This window comes from Aspergillus aculeatus, assembly GCF_001890905.1.
Source record: "Aspergillus aculeatus ATCC 16872 unplaced genomic scaffold ASPACscaffold_5, whole genome shotgun sequence".
NCBI classification, from domain to species: Eukaryota; Fungi; Ascomycota; class Eurotiomycetes; order Eurotiales; family Aspergillaceae; genus Aspergillus; species Aspergillus aculeatus.
Genome location: NW_017962980.1, coordinates 1299987 through 1315535, shown reverse-complemented (window position 1 = coordinate 1315535; position 15549 = coordinate 1299987). Strand labels below are relative to the sequence as shown.

At 53.6% G+C, this 15549-nt stretch overlaps 5 protein-coding genes across 5 annotated transcripts; 2 read left to right on the top strand and 3 right to left on the bottom strand.

Moving 5' to 3' along the window:
* The first annotated feature begins 1434 nt into the window (after positions 1-1434).
* On the top strand, positions 1435-7060 carry ASPACDRAFT_77293 (uncharacterized protein). Its single transcript, XM_020204928.1, has 5 exons — positions 1435-2199; positions 2256-2379; positions 2435-2746; positions 2810-3585; positions 3640-7060. Exons 1-5 carry the CDS (start codon positions 1869-1871, stop codon positions 6750-6752), a joined length of 4656 nt encoding a protein of 1551 aa, XP_020057916.1. The 5' UTR covers positions 1435-1868; the 3' UTR covers positions 6753-7060.
* A 127-nt stretch (positions 7061-7187) lies between these two features.
* Positions 7188-8827, bottom strand: ASPACDRAFT_116426 (putative endo-1,3(4)-beta-glucanase). Its single transcript, XM_020195986.1, has one exon. It carries the CDS (start codon positions 8640-8642, stop codon positions 7335-7337), a length of 1308 nt encoding a protein of 435 aa, XP_020057915.1. The 5' UTR covers positions 8643-8827; the 3' UTR covers positions 7188-7334.
* A 112-nt stretch (positions 8828-8939) lies between these two features.
* Positions 8940-10504, bottom strand: ASPACDRAFT_116424 (oxidoreductase, short chain dehydrogenase/reductase family). The gene is made up of 4 exons (XM_020195985.1): positions 10101-10504; positions 9739-10034; positions 9343-9640; positions 8940-9269 (listed from the first exon to the last, which is right to left on the bottom strand). The coding sequence occupies exons 1-4, from the start codon at positions 10149-10151 to the stop codon at positions 9180-9182; spliced, it is 735 nt and encodes a 244-aa protein (XP_020057914.1). The 5' UTR covers positions 10152-10504; the 3' UTR covers positions 8940-9179.
* A 320-nt stretch (positions 10505-10824) lies between these two features.
* On the top strand, positions 10825-12389 carry ASPACDRAFT_41837 (zinc finger HIT domain-containing protein; the record flags this gene model as incomplete). The annotated part of the gene is made up of 3 exons (XM_020200994.1): positions 10825-10874; positions 10954-11532; positions 11630-12389. 3 exons carry the CDS (start codon positions 10825-10827, stop codon positions 12387-12389), a joined length of 1389 nt encoding a protein of 462 aa, XP_020057913.1.
* A 1107-nt stretch (positions 12390-13496) lies between these two features.
* Positions 13497-15066, bottom strand: ASPACDRAFT_25773 (uncharacterized protein; the record flags this gene model as incomplete). Its single annotated transcript, XM_020199363.1, has 2 exons — positions 13497-14263; positions 14316-15066. The coding sequence occupies 2 exons, from the start codon at positions 15064-15066 to the stop codon at positions 13497-13499; spliced, it is 1518 nt and encodes a 505-aa protein (XP_020057912.1).
* Between the last annotated feature and the right edge of the window lie 483 nt (positions 15067-15549).

The following is a 15549-nucleotide window of genomic DNA, read 5'->3' as shown; positions in this document are numbered from 1 at the left end:
ACCTTCGAAGCACAGACCTTGTCTTGCCAGGAAAGTCTGTACTTGAGTCCTAGCGTTCCTAGGTCTAACCTTGGTCTCCTCAGGTAACGTGTACATTGTCATGGGTAGAACGTGATTCGATAACCACCAGCATATCGCCTGATGCTGGCAATGACCCTTTCCTCGGGAGCAACATCCTACAATTGGCACAGAGTCGCTGGGCTTTGCTGCAACGAGCAACCATTCAGATGCCAGGATGGCCTTTTACGCGCCGCCCTGCTTACTGACCAGCGACAACGGAGCTTTCAGGGCGGGTGATTGGTGTGTGGGAGTGATGAGGCCTGCAGCAGCTTAGGCTTGAAGAAACGCCTTCTGCACCGGGCGGACCAATCATGCGGGGCTCCCCCGAGTTTGATCCGCCCGTCAAGGTCCCTGACAGCCGCCGCGAGCCATGCAGAACTCACCGTTGACTGGCATGCTCTATCTCACTCCCGCTCAGTTTCCCTAGTTAGGACGAGAGTCTTACACTCACTCCCCATTTCCGTGCAATAATTGGACCTGCGGACTTCAACTTGATTCCGATAGTCCCAAACTCTCTTCCCTCCCTCTCCAGAACCTGCGCCTCATCTTGATGGTTAGATCAGGTCCCTAGGTACTACGGTAACTGGCTATCCTGCTGCTCCACCGAGAACTTACCGATAGTATCGCAATGAAATCTCACTAGGACAGCGATCGGACTCTGCTAGGTCGACTGGCTGTCCCATGCTTCTCTTGTGCCGTTGCTGCATACTAGTTGGTGTGCCATGCGAGGGCCACCGACAGCTTTTAATGCCGCTCGATGGGTCTTCTTGACCATCGTCCGCTAATTATGTCCCAGAACGATCCCCTCCTCTCTCATGCTGGTGACATCCTGGTCCTCGGAAGCGCCGTCAACTCCCCTTGGCGCTAATTTCCATTGCTTGAAGTCTCGATATTCTGAGCGACTGTGGCCGTTACCTCTGCGACGTCTCAGACCCTAAAGGCACGTCTAGATACACACGGCGCGGAGATAGAGGCTGGCGCCATCCGAGATTAATAATTTACAAAACGAGGTGTACAATTTGTGCTTTTTCAACTTTCTCTTGGACTACTCTGTTGTAAACCCCGGATTCTCCTGGCCAGGGAACGTCTTTTTTTAAACAAAACTTCAGCCCCTGTCGACTTGTCACAAAGCCTCTTTCAAACCTCGTGCATGGTGTATGTTCCAAACGTGGTAGCCTGCTTAGTTCACACGCTCTTTCTCACTGCATTGTTCCTTCTGTGCTATTGTCTGCGTCCGCATATCTTACCAGGTTCAATTTGATCATTTCCGGGCTGCAAGAATCTCTAATCCTCCCCCAACTCTTGATCGCCCCATCAGTATTCTCCATACCTTTGTCCACGGCCTTGTTCTGAAGATTCTTTTGTGGCTTTTTTCCGGCCATTTCTTTATATCCTTATTCATCAACATTAGTTCTGTGTTTCTATTCCGCTAAACGCTCGGAGGCGTGCGAAAGCCATTCTTGTGGGCCAGGCCAACACCCAATCCATACTTCATACTGTCTCGCAGAACAAGAGTATCAGCATTTGTGAGCATGATAATCTGAGTGTCAATCACTTAGTCTGCTCTCGTGCGCTCACTCCCGAGCCTACTCTGCGTCAGATCGCGAACATTATCTTTCGAGAAACGACTGCTATTGCCCCCCCACCGTTTCGCTACGCACGAGAACTGGCCGAGCAGGGTAGGAAGCCACATTCGGAAGGACAAGCTTGACTCACAAGTGTGCTCTTCGGAAATGGTCGACTTGTCATGGAATACAGGAATGACTACAGACTTGAGATCCTCGGCAATGAAACCACCAGCGCCGACCATGATCCCACCACCGCAAGCATCGACTTCTCGGTTTGAACCCTGTGCATCAACGGCGTCGCTTTTCCTATACGCCCAAGGCTCCGTGATTTCCTGTCTTCACCATGATACCTTGGCACTCGAGAGACGCTTTGAAAACCACCAGGAGGATATTGAGTTCATTTCGGTTGACAATGTCAGTGAGCGTGGTGCTGGGAGACTAGTGCTCAGTTATGATGTCGGTAAAACTGCAATTGTTTGGGATATTTTTACAGGGACAGTGATTGCAAGGTTTGCATCGTTCGAACAACTCAAAGTGGCCACCTGGATGCGAAATGGGAACGTCGCTTTCGGTAGGTATACGACTTCTCATGCGGTCTGGAAACGAGACGACTAACACCGTTTCAAGGAAATGAAAAGGGAGATGTCATCATTTTTGAACCGTCTACCTCGGAGCACATTTCCTGTCGCACCATCTTCGATCCTATAACCTCTCTTGCACCAGCCACAGACTGTCGAACATACGCAATAGGGTACCCGTCAAACCAAGTATCTGTCCGTATTCAAAGCTGACAGACCTTCTTATAGTTACCAGAATGGCTCTATAATGATCGCTACCCTCCACCCGACGTTCACAATTTTACATACTATGGCCACCTCCCGAGGACCGTCATCCATACTCTCCTTGGCCTGGCATGCCTCTTCCTCCAAGCAGAAATCTGATATGCTAGCGACACTATCGGCAAATGGTGATTTAAGGGTGTGGAGCGTTGCCAAGCCGCCAGGAAAAGAACCTCCTCGAGTCATCAGGGTGTTGAAGCGGTCAGATGGCTCGCCACCATCAGAGCCAAAATGGATGGCTTGGTCAAAGAACGGAAGAATTGTACAATATCTTGATGGGTAGGTGTACCCCATCTGGCCTACATCTGGCAAACTCTCGATAGCTAATGGCCCAAATCACAGAGAGACATGGGCATGGGATGTCAGGACGAAACATGTCACATACGAGCCAGTTCCTACGATCGACAACCCTCGCGGGTTTGCAAACTACGGTCCAACGGCGACACTTTTCACGCTAGGGCCGCAATTCACTGTGCAGCAGTACGATGTCGAAGCACCAGCAATGGTGGCCAACGTACAACATCTCCCGGCCAATGTCATGTCCTTACCCCAAGAGCAAGCGAAGCTACGGACTCTTGAGGATCCACCTACGATAAAAGAGTCTGCAAACGCATTCAATTCGAGAAGAACTCCATTCGACATGAACGGGATTGAGACTGTTCGGCAGCAACGTGCGGAATTGAGCAGTCCGGTCTCTTCTCGCAGCCATGCGAATTCGGTCAGTTCCAAGGCATCTTCGGGAAAATATAGAGTGGGCACATTCTCGCCACAGAGCAGGTCAGGAGTAACTGGGACGTCTTTTTCATTGACATCTGCATCCGGACGAGATACCCCCCAGGCGTCTGGAGCTTCATATGCTTACGCCTCGTCTGTTTCAATGTCCTCAGTTAAAAGCTCTCATGCTGGAGGCTCGCGTCTGAGAAATGAGGTCCAACTCAGCCCTGCAGATAGACCCAGCGACTTATTCCCCTTTACGCGCGCACGCCTGAATGATGTGCCCTACGGACATCACCAGCCACTTGATGAATCTCGCCTGACTCCAGATGATCTACGCCAACAGATGTTGAGCGTTGTTTTTGGCTTTGACGGTGACATTGAAGGATTGATTCGAGACGAACGTAGGTTCAGGAGACTTTCGAGTACTGCCGTGAGTTAACTGACATTTCTAATAGTTAGCCATCACCCTCCAACGAGCCATAATGCCGTTCTGTTAGCTCAATGGCTTGGGGAGTCCGACACTGACCACATGGTTTCGATGATCGGTTCCGGGCCTGCGACAATTACCGACTGGATGCTTCTCGCTTTCAGCCAGATGTCCGGAGAATCCCAATCAAATAAATTTGGGCAAGCCTTCGTCCAGAAGCTTCTGGAGATCGGCGATATTCACACAGCGGCCACCGTATTGCTAGGACTGGGAGATCGGAACGACGCAATTGAGGTCTACGTTTCTCAAAATTACTATTTGGAAGCAATACTTATGACATGTCTGGCCATGCCCACGGACTGGCAACGCCAGTCATATCTTGTCCGTCGATGGGGTGAACACGTGGTATCTCATTCACAACAGCAGCTGGCAATTCGGTGTTTCATGTGTACTGGTGTTGAACCATCGGAGCCATGGACCTCTCCTGCGGCTCAACAGGCGGCATCGTTCACCGAGGTGATAACCCAGAGACCGCAGATGAAGTCACCCGAGCCACCATATGCGAACAACTCATCCAATCTGATGGTCCCAGGCTCGCAAGCGAGACTTGCAGCTACCAATACCAGGCAAGCTCTGAAAGCGCCAGCTCTCAAGCTGATCACATCATTTGACTCGCAGCCGAACCACAAATACAACTTCCCCGGGCTGAAGTCAGATGATCGAACGCCAACAAACGCTCCTGGAGTCACGCCTATAGCGGAATCGGCCGTGGTGGAATCGGCTCTATCGCCAGGCGGCTTTGGCTCTTACAAGCTCAATAATATTCAGAGCTTGAACAATGCAATGAACGGACGGACAAACACCCCTGCGTTTAACAGGCGCCGCCTTCCTTCCATAGGGGAAACGCCGATTGACGTTCATCCACCGACATTCACCTCAGCCGTGTATAACAATAAGCTTGCTATGGACTATGGGTCGGCTTCGGAGAACGAGGAAATCCAAGCACAGGAACAACAAGACGACGAAGATGGCGACGGTCTCGGCTTACTGTCATCTGCCCGATACGATCCGGAAGAATACAAACCCAGCCCTCAAACTGCTGTTCAGGCAGCAACTGACCAATTCGCAGGAATTAAAGGCCTTCCTTCTCCAGCTGCCGGTGTCTTCGAGGCGCTGAAGGAGCGCTCTGACAGTAGGGCAAGTACCCGAGAACGGAAGCCAGAGGGCTTGCAGCTCCATCTGGGAAGCTCCTCTCAGGCTGATGTACAAGAACAACCGAACCTGCTGGCCAACTTTAGAAGTCCAGCATCGACATTGAACAGCTTTAGCTCCACCAGAAGCCCGAGCGTGAGCAGTCGGAGTATTGATCAGTATATCAGTAGTTTGGGTGAAGCGAGCTATCATTCGCATAAGTATCAGACTCCAATTGTGAATGATCCTGGGCGAGGACGAAGAAATACGGATGATGCGGTCAGTCAAGCTTCCAGTCGGAGGTACCGATCCAGGAACGAATCTCAAGAGACCCGTGGGCGACACGAAAAAAGGTACATACAACCTGCCAAGCGTTCGCCATCTTCTCCAGTTCCAATGTCACCTGAAGAGCTGGCACGGATCAATGCGAACACCGCGAACAAACCATCGTCTCGAACGCGCAGTGCTAGCAGAGTGCGGAAGCCACGCTCTCGTAACTCTTCCGAACGCCGCCAAAATCGTTCAGCAAGCCGCAATACCGCCAGCCGTACCAACACGGAACACTCGCAGCGTGGACGTAGCATGGACCGCCAAGGATCAAGCATGAGATCTCCTTCGTCGCCGCTTCCACTTCCTACAATGACTCCAGATGACGCTATGAGACTCGTGGCGAGTGATAGGGAGCGTTTGCGGACTCGCCAGCGAAGTGGCAGCCGGCGTCCGAACAAGAACACAGGCATGAAAGGAGACGAAGCAAGACGTCCTAGAGCAGACTCTCGCAGCCATCTTGAGATGGAAGTCACCCTTAATACAGATCAAGGCCCTGTTGTGATGCTACAGGACGGGAAGTTTAATGGCGGCATGTACGCTGATGATAGCAGTCAAGAGATCAAGGACTTTGTGGCCGACTTAGCACGCGAGGCGCCTCCGATGGCTCACAATCAAGCCGCTCTCGTAGAGCAGAGGAGAAAGCAACTTGCAGCTGCTGAACTTGAGGCACGTCGGCTGTCACTGGCACGCAATCCATCTGCGCCGAATATTCCATTTCCCGGAGAATTACAATCCGCCCGCACTGCTCTGGACAGCCCACCATTCTCAGTGTCATCGTCATTCACACCTCACACTCCAGGTCGACACAGGACTACTGCTAGTAAAGGGTCGCCGGAGGGTCCAGGCAGTTCCGAGTCGGTCTCATCTAAGTCGAACGTGCCCTATGGCTTGCCAGCGACTCCTCGTGCTATGCGTCACCCCAAGTACAATGGTTACGAGGAGACTGTAGCAGTTCCTCCCATGCCCGATAGTACTATGCTTCTGAGCGACGCAAGATATCAAGGAGATGCAGAGAGAATTGGCCGTTCGATGTCCGTCCCGGTCCCAGAAAGCCAGCCGTCTGGCCTAGTGCCCACTGACTTACCAATGCATCCACGATTCAACCCGAGGCTACCCCGAAGCCGCTCGACAAGTCGGTCACGGGGTAAGGGTCATCAGCGAGAGAATAGTGGAAATGGCTATGGCGGTTCGCCTGTCACAGTGAGCATCGAAGAGACCATCGAGAATGGACTTTTGATGCAGCAGGCCGAAAACCCTCCCATTTTGCCGCAGCTTCAACATTTAAATCCGCCGCCACCTCCGCCGCCACCAATTCCTCCTTTGGCCTCTCCACGCCAGTCCTCGGGCACCATTGATATCGCGTTCGATAACGAGGACTTTGGACGGCTTCTCCCCCGCGCGATGACTGCCGCCCCGGCACTGAGCACTGATGTCCGTCCCGGCTTGGAACGCCGCCGCATGTCCTTTGAGCATCGACGAGGCCGCAGCGTGAATGAGAGCTTAAGCACGAAGATCCGCAACTTGACACGGGTGGGGCATAACAAGGGCAGCGAGCCCTGGGTGTCTGCGGAGATCCACATCCCTTATGAAAGCGTGCAGGTGATGGATGGTCGACTATAGAGCAACCTATACCATCACCTGGCTCATGCTTTGGTTCGATGATCACGGTAGTTGAACCCTTATGACTAACGAATTGATTTATCTGCTTTTGCCTTTGCTTCTTGTTCTGTGATTTTCATCTAATATACAGCACAACCTTCCGCCATCCCGTTTCTGGGAATGTATTATTTTTGATGTATCGTTGCCTCTGATAACCAGGTTGAATGTGCTATGTCTGATCACGTCACCGAAATGGTGTATCCTAATTTACTCGTTCTATCACTTCGATTACTTTTCTTTATTTCTCTACATTCCTTAACCACTATCCCGTATCTCAGGAAAGTCCTTTCCAGAATTTCAATTGATGCGAGTCTCTCTGTGGCTTACCATGCCGTGTGATCACAGCAGCTTTCTTCTGAAGGAGGTCAAATAATAATGCGACTAGACAGAGTAGATGGCATCTGAAGGTGAGATGAAATGTTTCGGTCGTATACATACAGAAGAATACTTAAGTTACACATGCACCTGGTAGGGTAGCCAGGACTCGTAAGGATAAAAAGCGCTTGAAGACAGTTCACGATCTCGGAGCACAAGCCTCTCTAACTACCAACTGCTCCATCTGCCACTTCTCCTCCCCGAATCCGACCCGGCGTTCCGTTCAGCCTCGAGCATGCGGTCGAAGTCCGCCTGAGCCCTCTCGCGCTCACTGTGGCTCTCATTCTCGCTCTCACGCTCGGCCCGAGACCATTCAGCCTGCTGCGGCCTGGACTGCGGTCGCGCGGCGTTCATCCGCAGCCGGTCCCACGCACTTCCGCCCGCGGGTCTGCGATGCTCCAACGCAATGGGACTAGCATCGTCGTCGTCGTCGTCGAAAAAGTCACCACCACTGGAGGAGGAGGGAGTCTGCCGCTGCTGCTGCGTTCTCGTATTCCAAGCCCTCGCGCGTGGTGTAACCTCACTGTAGGAGTTCGTCCTAGAACCATGCTCATCACCACCACCGCTATTGAAACCATAATCCTCCTCCATCCCGTGGGCCACGGGCGACCCATCATCGCCAGCACCAGCACCATCCACCTCCCTCGGCCCCTCCGCCAGCTCCCCAGCGGTAACCAGCGCATAAGCCGCCGAAATCTCCCGCCTCCTCTGACCCTCCTCCGAGGTATCCCCGCCGGAGACCGCCATCGCCCCAGGCGAAGTACTCAAGCGCACAGCGTGCTTCGACCGCTCCATCTCCTCCCTGACGCCCTCGAGCCGCGCATCGCCCCTCCACATGGAGATCTCGCCGAAGGTTGCCCACGAACTGGCCACGAAATCCGCCACCAGCGTCCAGACAGCGACCTTGAACAACCGTGCCGCGGCCATGGGGCGCCCGCCGCCCATCGCCCCAGCGTCGCCCATCATCTGCCAGCCCCGCTTGAACCCCTCGAGCGTCAACACTCTCTTCCCGGCGGAATTTTCCTGAACCTGCGGCGCGAAGTAGGTCTCCCAGTCCGCCGAGTAGCGCAGCACGTAGGCCTGATGCGCCAGGCCCGCGAGCGCGCCCAGCGGAATCCCCAGACTGCTGCGGCGGGCGCTCTGCGCCATCATCTCCAGCATCGCGTCCATCTCCGGCTGCGTGGGGGACCGCCCCGTGTGCCGCCGGATGTTCTCGAGGCGGCGGTAGGCGCCCATCTCCGTCTTGGCGACGTAGTTCGTCCGGCCCCAGAGGCCGATGTACAGGGTGAAGGGGTTCGGGTTGCGGATCAGCGATTCGTCCACGCGTAGGGGCTTGAAGGCGTGCTCCAGGTATTGTTTGGTCGTCGTGCCGTTGGGGAGCCGCAGGAGCCGCGGCGGGCTCAGTCGGTTCGGCGGGAATTGCTGGTGCTGGGGTTCGGTCCCCGCCGGTGGGACCGGAGGGTTGTGGTCGCTCATTTTCTGGGGGTGTTTCTGCGGTGGTTTGAGTGAGGTAAGTTTCTTTGTGGGATTTGTGTGAGTTTTGAGTGAGTTTGGGAACTTGTGTCGTTTGGGAATATTAGATGAAGCTGAGTAGTGAGAGAGAGGTGCGGAGAACGGTGGTGACGGAAGAGGAGAAAGCTATAGCTTTGTGGTGAGGTCAGCTACTGCTTCTTGTGCTTGCGTGTTAGTCAGCTTGTGCTTGCTTATGTCTGATCTGACGTTATACTCAGTAGTTACCACGAACTCCTCTCTCTCTCTCTCTTTTGATCTTACAACATGGCAAGAGACCCTACGCAGCTTGCTCGAGGTCCATAGAGCTACTAAAATATGCAAACTCAGATTTTTGATTTACACTGGTATTATGAATGATCAACATACTGACTTCAAACCCTGCCCCCTACTATACCATTAATGAAGTACTAGAATTAGGCATTTGAGCCAACCCTTGCAGACTTCAATTTACCTAGCCAAACGAGCTATCTTCCATTTCACCTTGCAAGCAAAGCCTCAGACCTACCACTTCTCAACATAGGGTCGGAGATCCAGCTCAAACCCAAACGTCGTGCGTGGCTGACTATGCAAGTGCCAATACGACTCGGCGATCTGTACAGAAAGTCAAATATTAACCACCGATTTCTCAGATTCTTCGAGTCACGAAAAGAGAATGGCTACTCACCGCCTCAGGATCCAACTTTGCATCCTCATGCTCGAACGTCCACGCCTTCGTGCGCGGGATATCAATCACCCCATCGACGATCACATGCGAGACGTGCACGCCCTTGGGCCCGAACTCGCGGGCCAGCGACTGCGCCAGCGCGCGCAGGGCGAACTTGCCCGCCGCGAAGGAGGAGAAGTTCGCCGAGCCCTTCACGCTGGCCGTGGCCCCCGTGAAGATGAGGGTCGGCGGGTGCTGGAGATTCGTGGCCTGGAGGAGCAGCGGGAGGGTCTCCTTGGCGAAGTTGAAGGCTCCTTTGCTGTTGTAGATGTTAGCCATGCGTCCACAAAAAGAAAGGTGCGGTTCTAAGCTTGGAGTCTCGGGTTGGGAGGGAAGGAAGAGGGTTTATCTACTAACCCCTGCGACTCGAACCCGGACGAGAACTCCTCGGCCGTCAGCTCGAGGAACGGCTTGCGCACGAAGCCACCTCCGACGTTGAACACGGCCGCGGCGAGCGGGGAGCCGGTGAACTGCTTCGTGATCTGCTCGAAGGTGGATTTGACGTTCTGGGTGTCGGAAAGGTCGGCGCTGAAGCCCGTGGCTTGGCCGCCGGCGGAGTTGATCTCGTCGACGACGGACTCGTAGTTGGCGGGGTTGCGGGCGAGCACGACGACGGAGTAGGCTTTGGCAAAGCGGCGGGCAATGGAGGCGCCCTGCACGTTATCTTGTTGTTAGTCTGTACATCGGAACCGTTTGTAAAGGTGTGGGAGGAACCGTACTGTTCCAGGGCCAACGCCGGCGACGATGGCGAAAGGTTTAGCAGCGGCCATCTTTTGGGTTTGGATTTGGGTTTGGGTCCTGGTTTGTCAAGAACTGAGTCGAAGATATATCGAGAGAACAGGAAAAGAATCTGAGTCTGGATATGAGTCGAAGATATACTCTAACTTCGCTAAGCATACTCCGCATTCTCCTCATGTCGTCATTTGGATCGGGGAGTTGCAAACGCCGAGATTAGAAATCACTGGGTCGGATCACTAATCGCATCATTGCGAGCATGGCTGTCGAGATCCGGCGATTGATTGAATAATGGAGCTATTGTCAGCGTTACAGCCACCTGCTAGAAGTGCAGAAGGCTAGCCAGGGAGCACGTAGCAGTTGTACCGTAGCATAAGTCATGTTGGTTGATTAGTGATTGCGATGGCTGCTCCATGAAGCTCCTGCCTCAGGCATTAAAAGCCCTGCACGATAAGCCCGGGGCGATAAGGATCCAATGGCTTAATCTCCAACTTATCAGTTTTTTTCTCTCCGCGCCTCGATCAACACTTTGGCATTCATTCTACCTCAGCTACTCTTATTTTCTCTTACAGGCTTGTTCTCAGCCAAATCATACCCTGACTTTGCACTTGACACAAATACTGAACTATATACCCCATACCCCATCCCCCCAAACGCCATCAACAAAAACCACAGATCCAAACACTAAACCCACCCCCAAGAGTAAAAATGCCCTCCTCACAAGAGGACTCCCTCCTAACAGACCTCTGCACAATCTGGTAAGCCCCCGATCCATACACCCACCCAAGCCCAAACCCCCAAGATCCTAACACTAAATCAATTGGATGAAAAATACAGTCACCTTCAACCCCCCAAATACCGCTGCCCCCGATGCAACACGCGCACCTGCTCGCTGCCCTGCACGCGGCGCCACAAGCTCTGGTCGCAGTGCAGCGGGGTGCGTGACCCCGCGGCCTACCTGCGGCGCAGCGAGCTGGCCACGGAGACGGCCTTCGACCGCGACTTCAACTTCATCACCGGGATCGAGCGGTCGATCGAGCGGGCCGGGCGCGACGCCGAGAACCGCGGGATCCGGGTCGATGGGGATGCTACCGGATTTGTGAGGGATTTGGCGGTCGTGGGGTTGGATGATTCGCCTTCTAGCACGGGAACAGGCAAGGGGGTGGAGGGGGAGGGAGGGGAGGTTGGTGGGGGCGCTGGGGGCGCTGGGGGGAAGAGGAAGAGGGGTGCTGCTGTTGCTGCTGCTGTTGCTGCTGGTGCTGGTGCTGGTGCTGCTGGTGCTGGTGCTGGTGCTGGTGGCCCTGCGAAAGGGGAATCGGCGTTCTTGCGGGAAGTGAGAAATGCAGGCGTGAAGGTTATTCGGGCGCCGAGGGGAATGAGTCGGAATAAGGAGAATGGGTCGAGGTGGTTTGCTAAGTACGTTCCCGTCCCCGTCGCTTTTACTCTTATATTGTTTGTTTGGCTGGGAGCTGCGGTGGATGGATGATGGCTGACTTTCTACAATGGTTTACAGACAGCAATGCTTGGTGTGGACGGTGGAGTGGATAGGGGAGACCGGGGAGAAGCGCACGAGGAACTGCAGGGATTCGGTTCCGATTTCCATCTCCTATGATCGAGCCTTTCCTCTCAGTAGGGAAGAACGCGAGAAGGAAAAGGAACAGGAGCAGACGGAGACACAGACACAGAACCAAGAGCAGGGAGAAGATCAGGGCCAAGCGCAACAACAGGAACTGCCTTCTTCAACAACGGAGAACGTCGCTCAGCAACCTGAGGATATCCCCTCTGTTAATACTACAACCACCGAATCCAGCACTACTGCAGAATCAACAGCACCAACCACAATCGACGAACCACACCCACCCACTACCACCTCCTCCGAACAAGAAGAAACGCACGCGATCCTCCCCCATCGAAACGTATACTTTTACCTCCACCGGCCGCGGACAGCGACCAAACATCCCGTCCTGATCCCGCTCGCCCCCAGCATGACTCTCACCGCCGCCCTGCACGACCACACGGTCATCGAATTCCCTACTATCTATGTACTACCGGACTCGCCCGATGCGTTACGCGCGCAGGGATCCGACGCCCGGTATCTACTGGAAGACGAGTATATTCGCACCCACGCGCCGGTGGAAGAGAACAGCGCGAGTCCGGCGGAGTCGGAGGTCGAGCAACAGGCCCCTGCCGGTATCGACTTGGGGAATGTCGACGAGAAAAAGGTCTTGGAAGTGCTCAAGAAAGATCTATTCGAGCCGACGACGCTTGGGTGACACAGATCTATGATAGGATGACAGGAAACCGGGGGAATTGTCATAGACGAGGATTGGGATACATTTACCTAGCCATGGTTTTTCATATTATGAGCGTTTTTAAGAATCTATCTGCATGTTTACTGCTTGTTAGCTTGATCCACAATTGCAGGATTGTACGGAATTTATCTGGGTTGGGACGATCGACCGCGAGCACCCTCTAATAGGAGGATCGATCGTTGTAGAATCGTCTGGTAGCACACCCAGCTCAGTCCGTTCGGAGCAGATCGAGCCTAGGTCTTTGTTAATCAAGAGAACAGTTGATTGCTCAATGAATCGAAAACGAGTATCGCTAAAAAACACAATACAGAGCATGGGTATCTATAAGCAATCATTCCCAATGAAATCCGAAAACGCCGTTCAATGCTGCGGCCAGGTGAAGGCCTGTCCGATGGTCGATAACTCCAGCCAATGATGCCAAATAAAACGATCGAACTTGTCATGAGGTTACGCTGTAGCAATCCTTAGGGCACTCCAAGCCTGCTTGCGCAGACTGTACACCTTCCAGAAACCTGGTCAAGGTAGGGAGGGGGTACAATACAAATCTAGCCAAGGATCGGGCTGACGCTCAGCCACTCGTAGCAACATGGCTACTGCTACTAGGCCGGTTACACGGCCCGCTTGGTCCACCGAGTAGGGCGCTTGTTCTGGCAGACGTAGTACCCAGATTCAACAAGGTGAATCAAAGGAGCTGGGCCGTTCCCACTCCTATCTAGCGTTGAATGTTGATGGGTGAATCAACATTCTTTGTGGGCATCGACCCTTCGAGACCAAAGATCTCCTTGAAGATCGAATGGCTAATCAACAATACCACACACCCTCTACCCATAGGCCACGACACCCGAGACGTTGAGAAAGGGGTCAAGCCTCAGAGCAAGCAATCTGCGCGTACTCCATGGTACAAACGTGTGTGGAATCCATCGAGATAATCACAACTGCAGTGTGTTATCTCGGGAGAAAACCAGTGTCCAATGGACGGTCATCAAGGTAGAGCCTATGGGTACAGGCTGTAAAAGTGTGGCTGAAGAGTTGAACCTGCTGATACTGTTCGTAGCTGTGATGAGCCCCTCAGGTCTCAATCCCAGTCAATGGACTGGTAGCATCAGATGCAGTATCGGGAAGCTCAGGCTCTTCCACCTTCTCGGGAACACCTGAAGAGACGGAGACAACCTCCGTAGCAACAGTGTCGGGAATGGTTCGTTCGTCATCAGCGATCTTGCCGTGGCGGAAGCTGGACCTGAACTCCGAGGGCGAGACATTCGACCGTTGCTCAGGGCGCGTAGACCTGAGCTTAATCCGACCGCGCTCCAGCGCTCGAAGCAAGGTACCGACTTCCTCCGACACGATGCCTCTGAGCTTGCTCATAGTATCATCGGAGACTTCCGAGTGAGCGTTCCATCCCAGTTTGTCTGATTCCTCAGACGTTAAAGACTTGGCCTCCAAGGATGGGCCATCAATAAGCCGCTTCAAGGTGGTCGGCGACATGTTGTTCGGTCGGCGAGGCATCTTCACCGGCTTCTCCTTCGCACTGGAAGCTGCCGAAGCAACTTCTTCTTGCTGCCGCTTCGGAGGACGAATGTGGAGAGTCAGCCCTTCGCCAACTTCGTTGCGGATTTTGTAATAAACCAGCCCCAGCGTTGCTGCCAGCGCCTGATGCGCAGCCTCAGGATACAGACGAACAGCCTCCGCGCGTGTAAGAGTGGACGGATAGTCACTCGAGTCACTCGAGTCACTGTCGGTTGCAGTGGCGTACACAGGCTCCGTCTGGTGCATACGGCCCCAATATTCATACCCTCCAAGCTGGTAGAAATCGGCCAGTTGAACCAAGCGGTTGACTAGAAACACTGTTAGATGAGTGCGGGGAATTCACCTGCCAATCGCACTTACTCCTACTTCTTTTCTTGAGACACCAGAACCGCCATACAGTACGAGGAAAGTATTCGGGCCATTGTAATGATCCGTCGTCTTCTACCACCGGAACAGGCGTGATCGGGGCGTGAGTGGTATGGGCCAGCGAGTTGAACCGAACCCGCTCCGAATGCTTCATACGGGACTCGATGAGAGAGAACCGATTGAAGACGGACGTCAGATGGCGTGACGTCTCATGTTGGAGAGTGATCAAATCGGTACGCAGTTGACTGATCGTAGCGTGCAGCTTGCTGACTTCGACGCGGCATCCACAGACATCGGTTTGCAGATGTTCGACATCTGACTGGATCTGATCCACGTTCTTGGACAAACGGTCGACATCACTGCGGAGGAAGACGGTCTCATTACCGGTCTGGCCGATGCTGGATTTGAGCTGCGAGATCCCCGACTTCAACTGGTCGACGTCGGTTTTCAGGGCGACAACGTTCAGATCGATCCGATTCGAGACGGATCGGTTGGCTTCGAATTCGCGTCGGATATGTTCGTCTTCACGGTTCCGCCTGTCGACGTAGCCATCCTTGGTCAAGACACTGGATCGAAGTTCCAAAAGGCGAGAGTCGAGATAAGTCAAGCGGTCGTGAATATGAGACAGGGTGGGGTCGGAGAGTATTGGGGGTGTGGATTCATGTACGAGAGATAACCTCGGGCTCGAGACCGGTATCGACATGCTCGAGGTGCGAGAAAGACTACGTTCCAGGGTGGTAGTCATGGCAGATTCAAGGAACGGTCGGGAGCCGACCGTGACAACTGGTTAATGGTGGGCGATGATGTGTGGGTTTTCGAGGTGCTCTGGGTCTCTTTCCGATCCAATATTCACAAGAGGTCCATTTTTGTTGCCTTTTTTGGAGGGTTGTGAAGATAAAAATCACAGGGTATGATGACGAATATGGTGGTGGGTGGGTTTGGGAGGTGATGATGAAAGAAGAAAGGGAGACGGGATGAGTGAGGCGAGGCGAGAGAAGGAGTAGGACTGTAGGACTACTAGGACTGATTGTAGGACTGATCTTGCAACGCAGCCCCCCTTGGTTGGCTTACTCTGCTTGGTTTTTCGTGGCACCCGCCGGCTGATTCTCCCAACCCAGTCTAGCGCCTGACCCCTCGTTCCTTCAACCTCGTCACCAACGAACCAACTGATCACAATCATTGGATGGGGAATTTATGATACCGATCAGTTATATCCTGAGTCAGTTGC

Coding starts and splice junctions, on each gene's coding strand:
- ASPACDRAFT_77293 (XM_020204928.1), top strand. CDS start 1,869: ATGATCCCACCACCGCAAGCATCGACTTCTCGGTTTGAACCCTGTGCA. Junction 2,380..2,434: donor TGTCGAACATACGCAATAGG/GTACCCGTCAAA, acceptor ACCTTCTTATAG/TTACCAGAATGGCTCTATAA. Junction 3,586..3,639: donor AGGATTGATTCGAGACGAAC/GTAGGTTCAGGA, acceptor CATTTCTAATAG/TTAGCCATCACCCTCCAACG.
- ASPACDRAFT_116426 (XM_020195986.1), bottom strand. CDS start 8,642: ATGAGCGACCACAACCCTCCGGTCCCACCGGCGGGGACCGAACCCCAG.
- ASPACDRAFT_116424 (XM_020195985.1), bottom strand. CDS start 10,151: ATGGCCGCTGCTAAACCTTTCGCCATCGTCGCCGGCGTTGGCCCTGGA. Junction 9,641..9,738: donor TCCGGGTTCGAGTCGCAGGG/GTTAGTAGATAA, acceptor CATCTACAACAG/CAAAGGAGCCTTCAACTTCG. Junction 9,270..9,342: donor CAAAGTTGGATCCTGAGGCG/GTGAGTAGCCAT, acceptor CTTTCTGTACAG/ATCGCCGAGTCGTATTGGCA.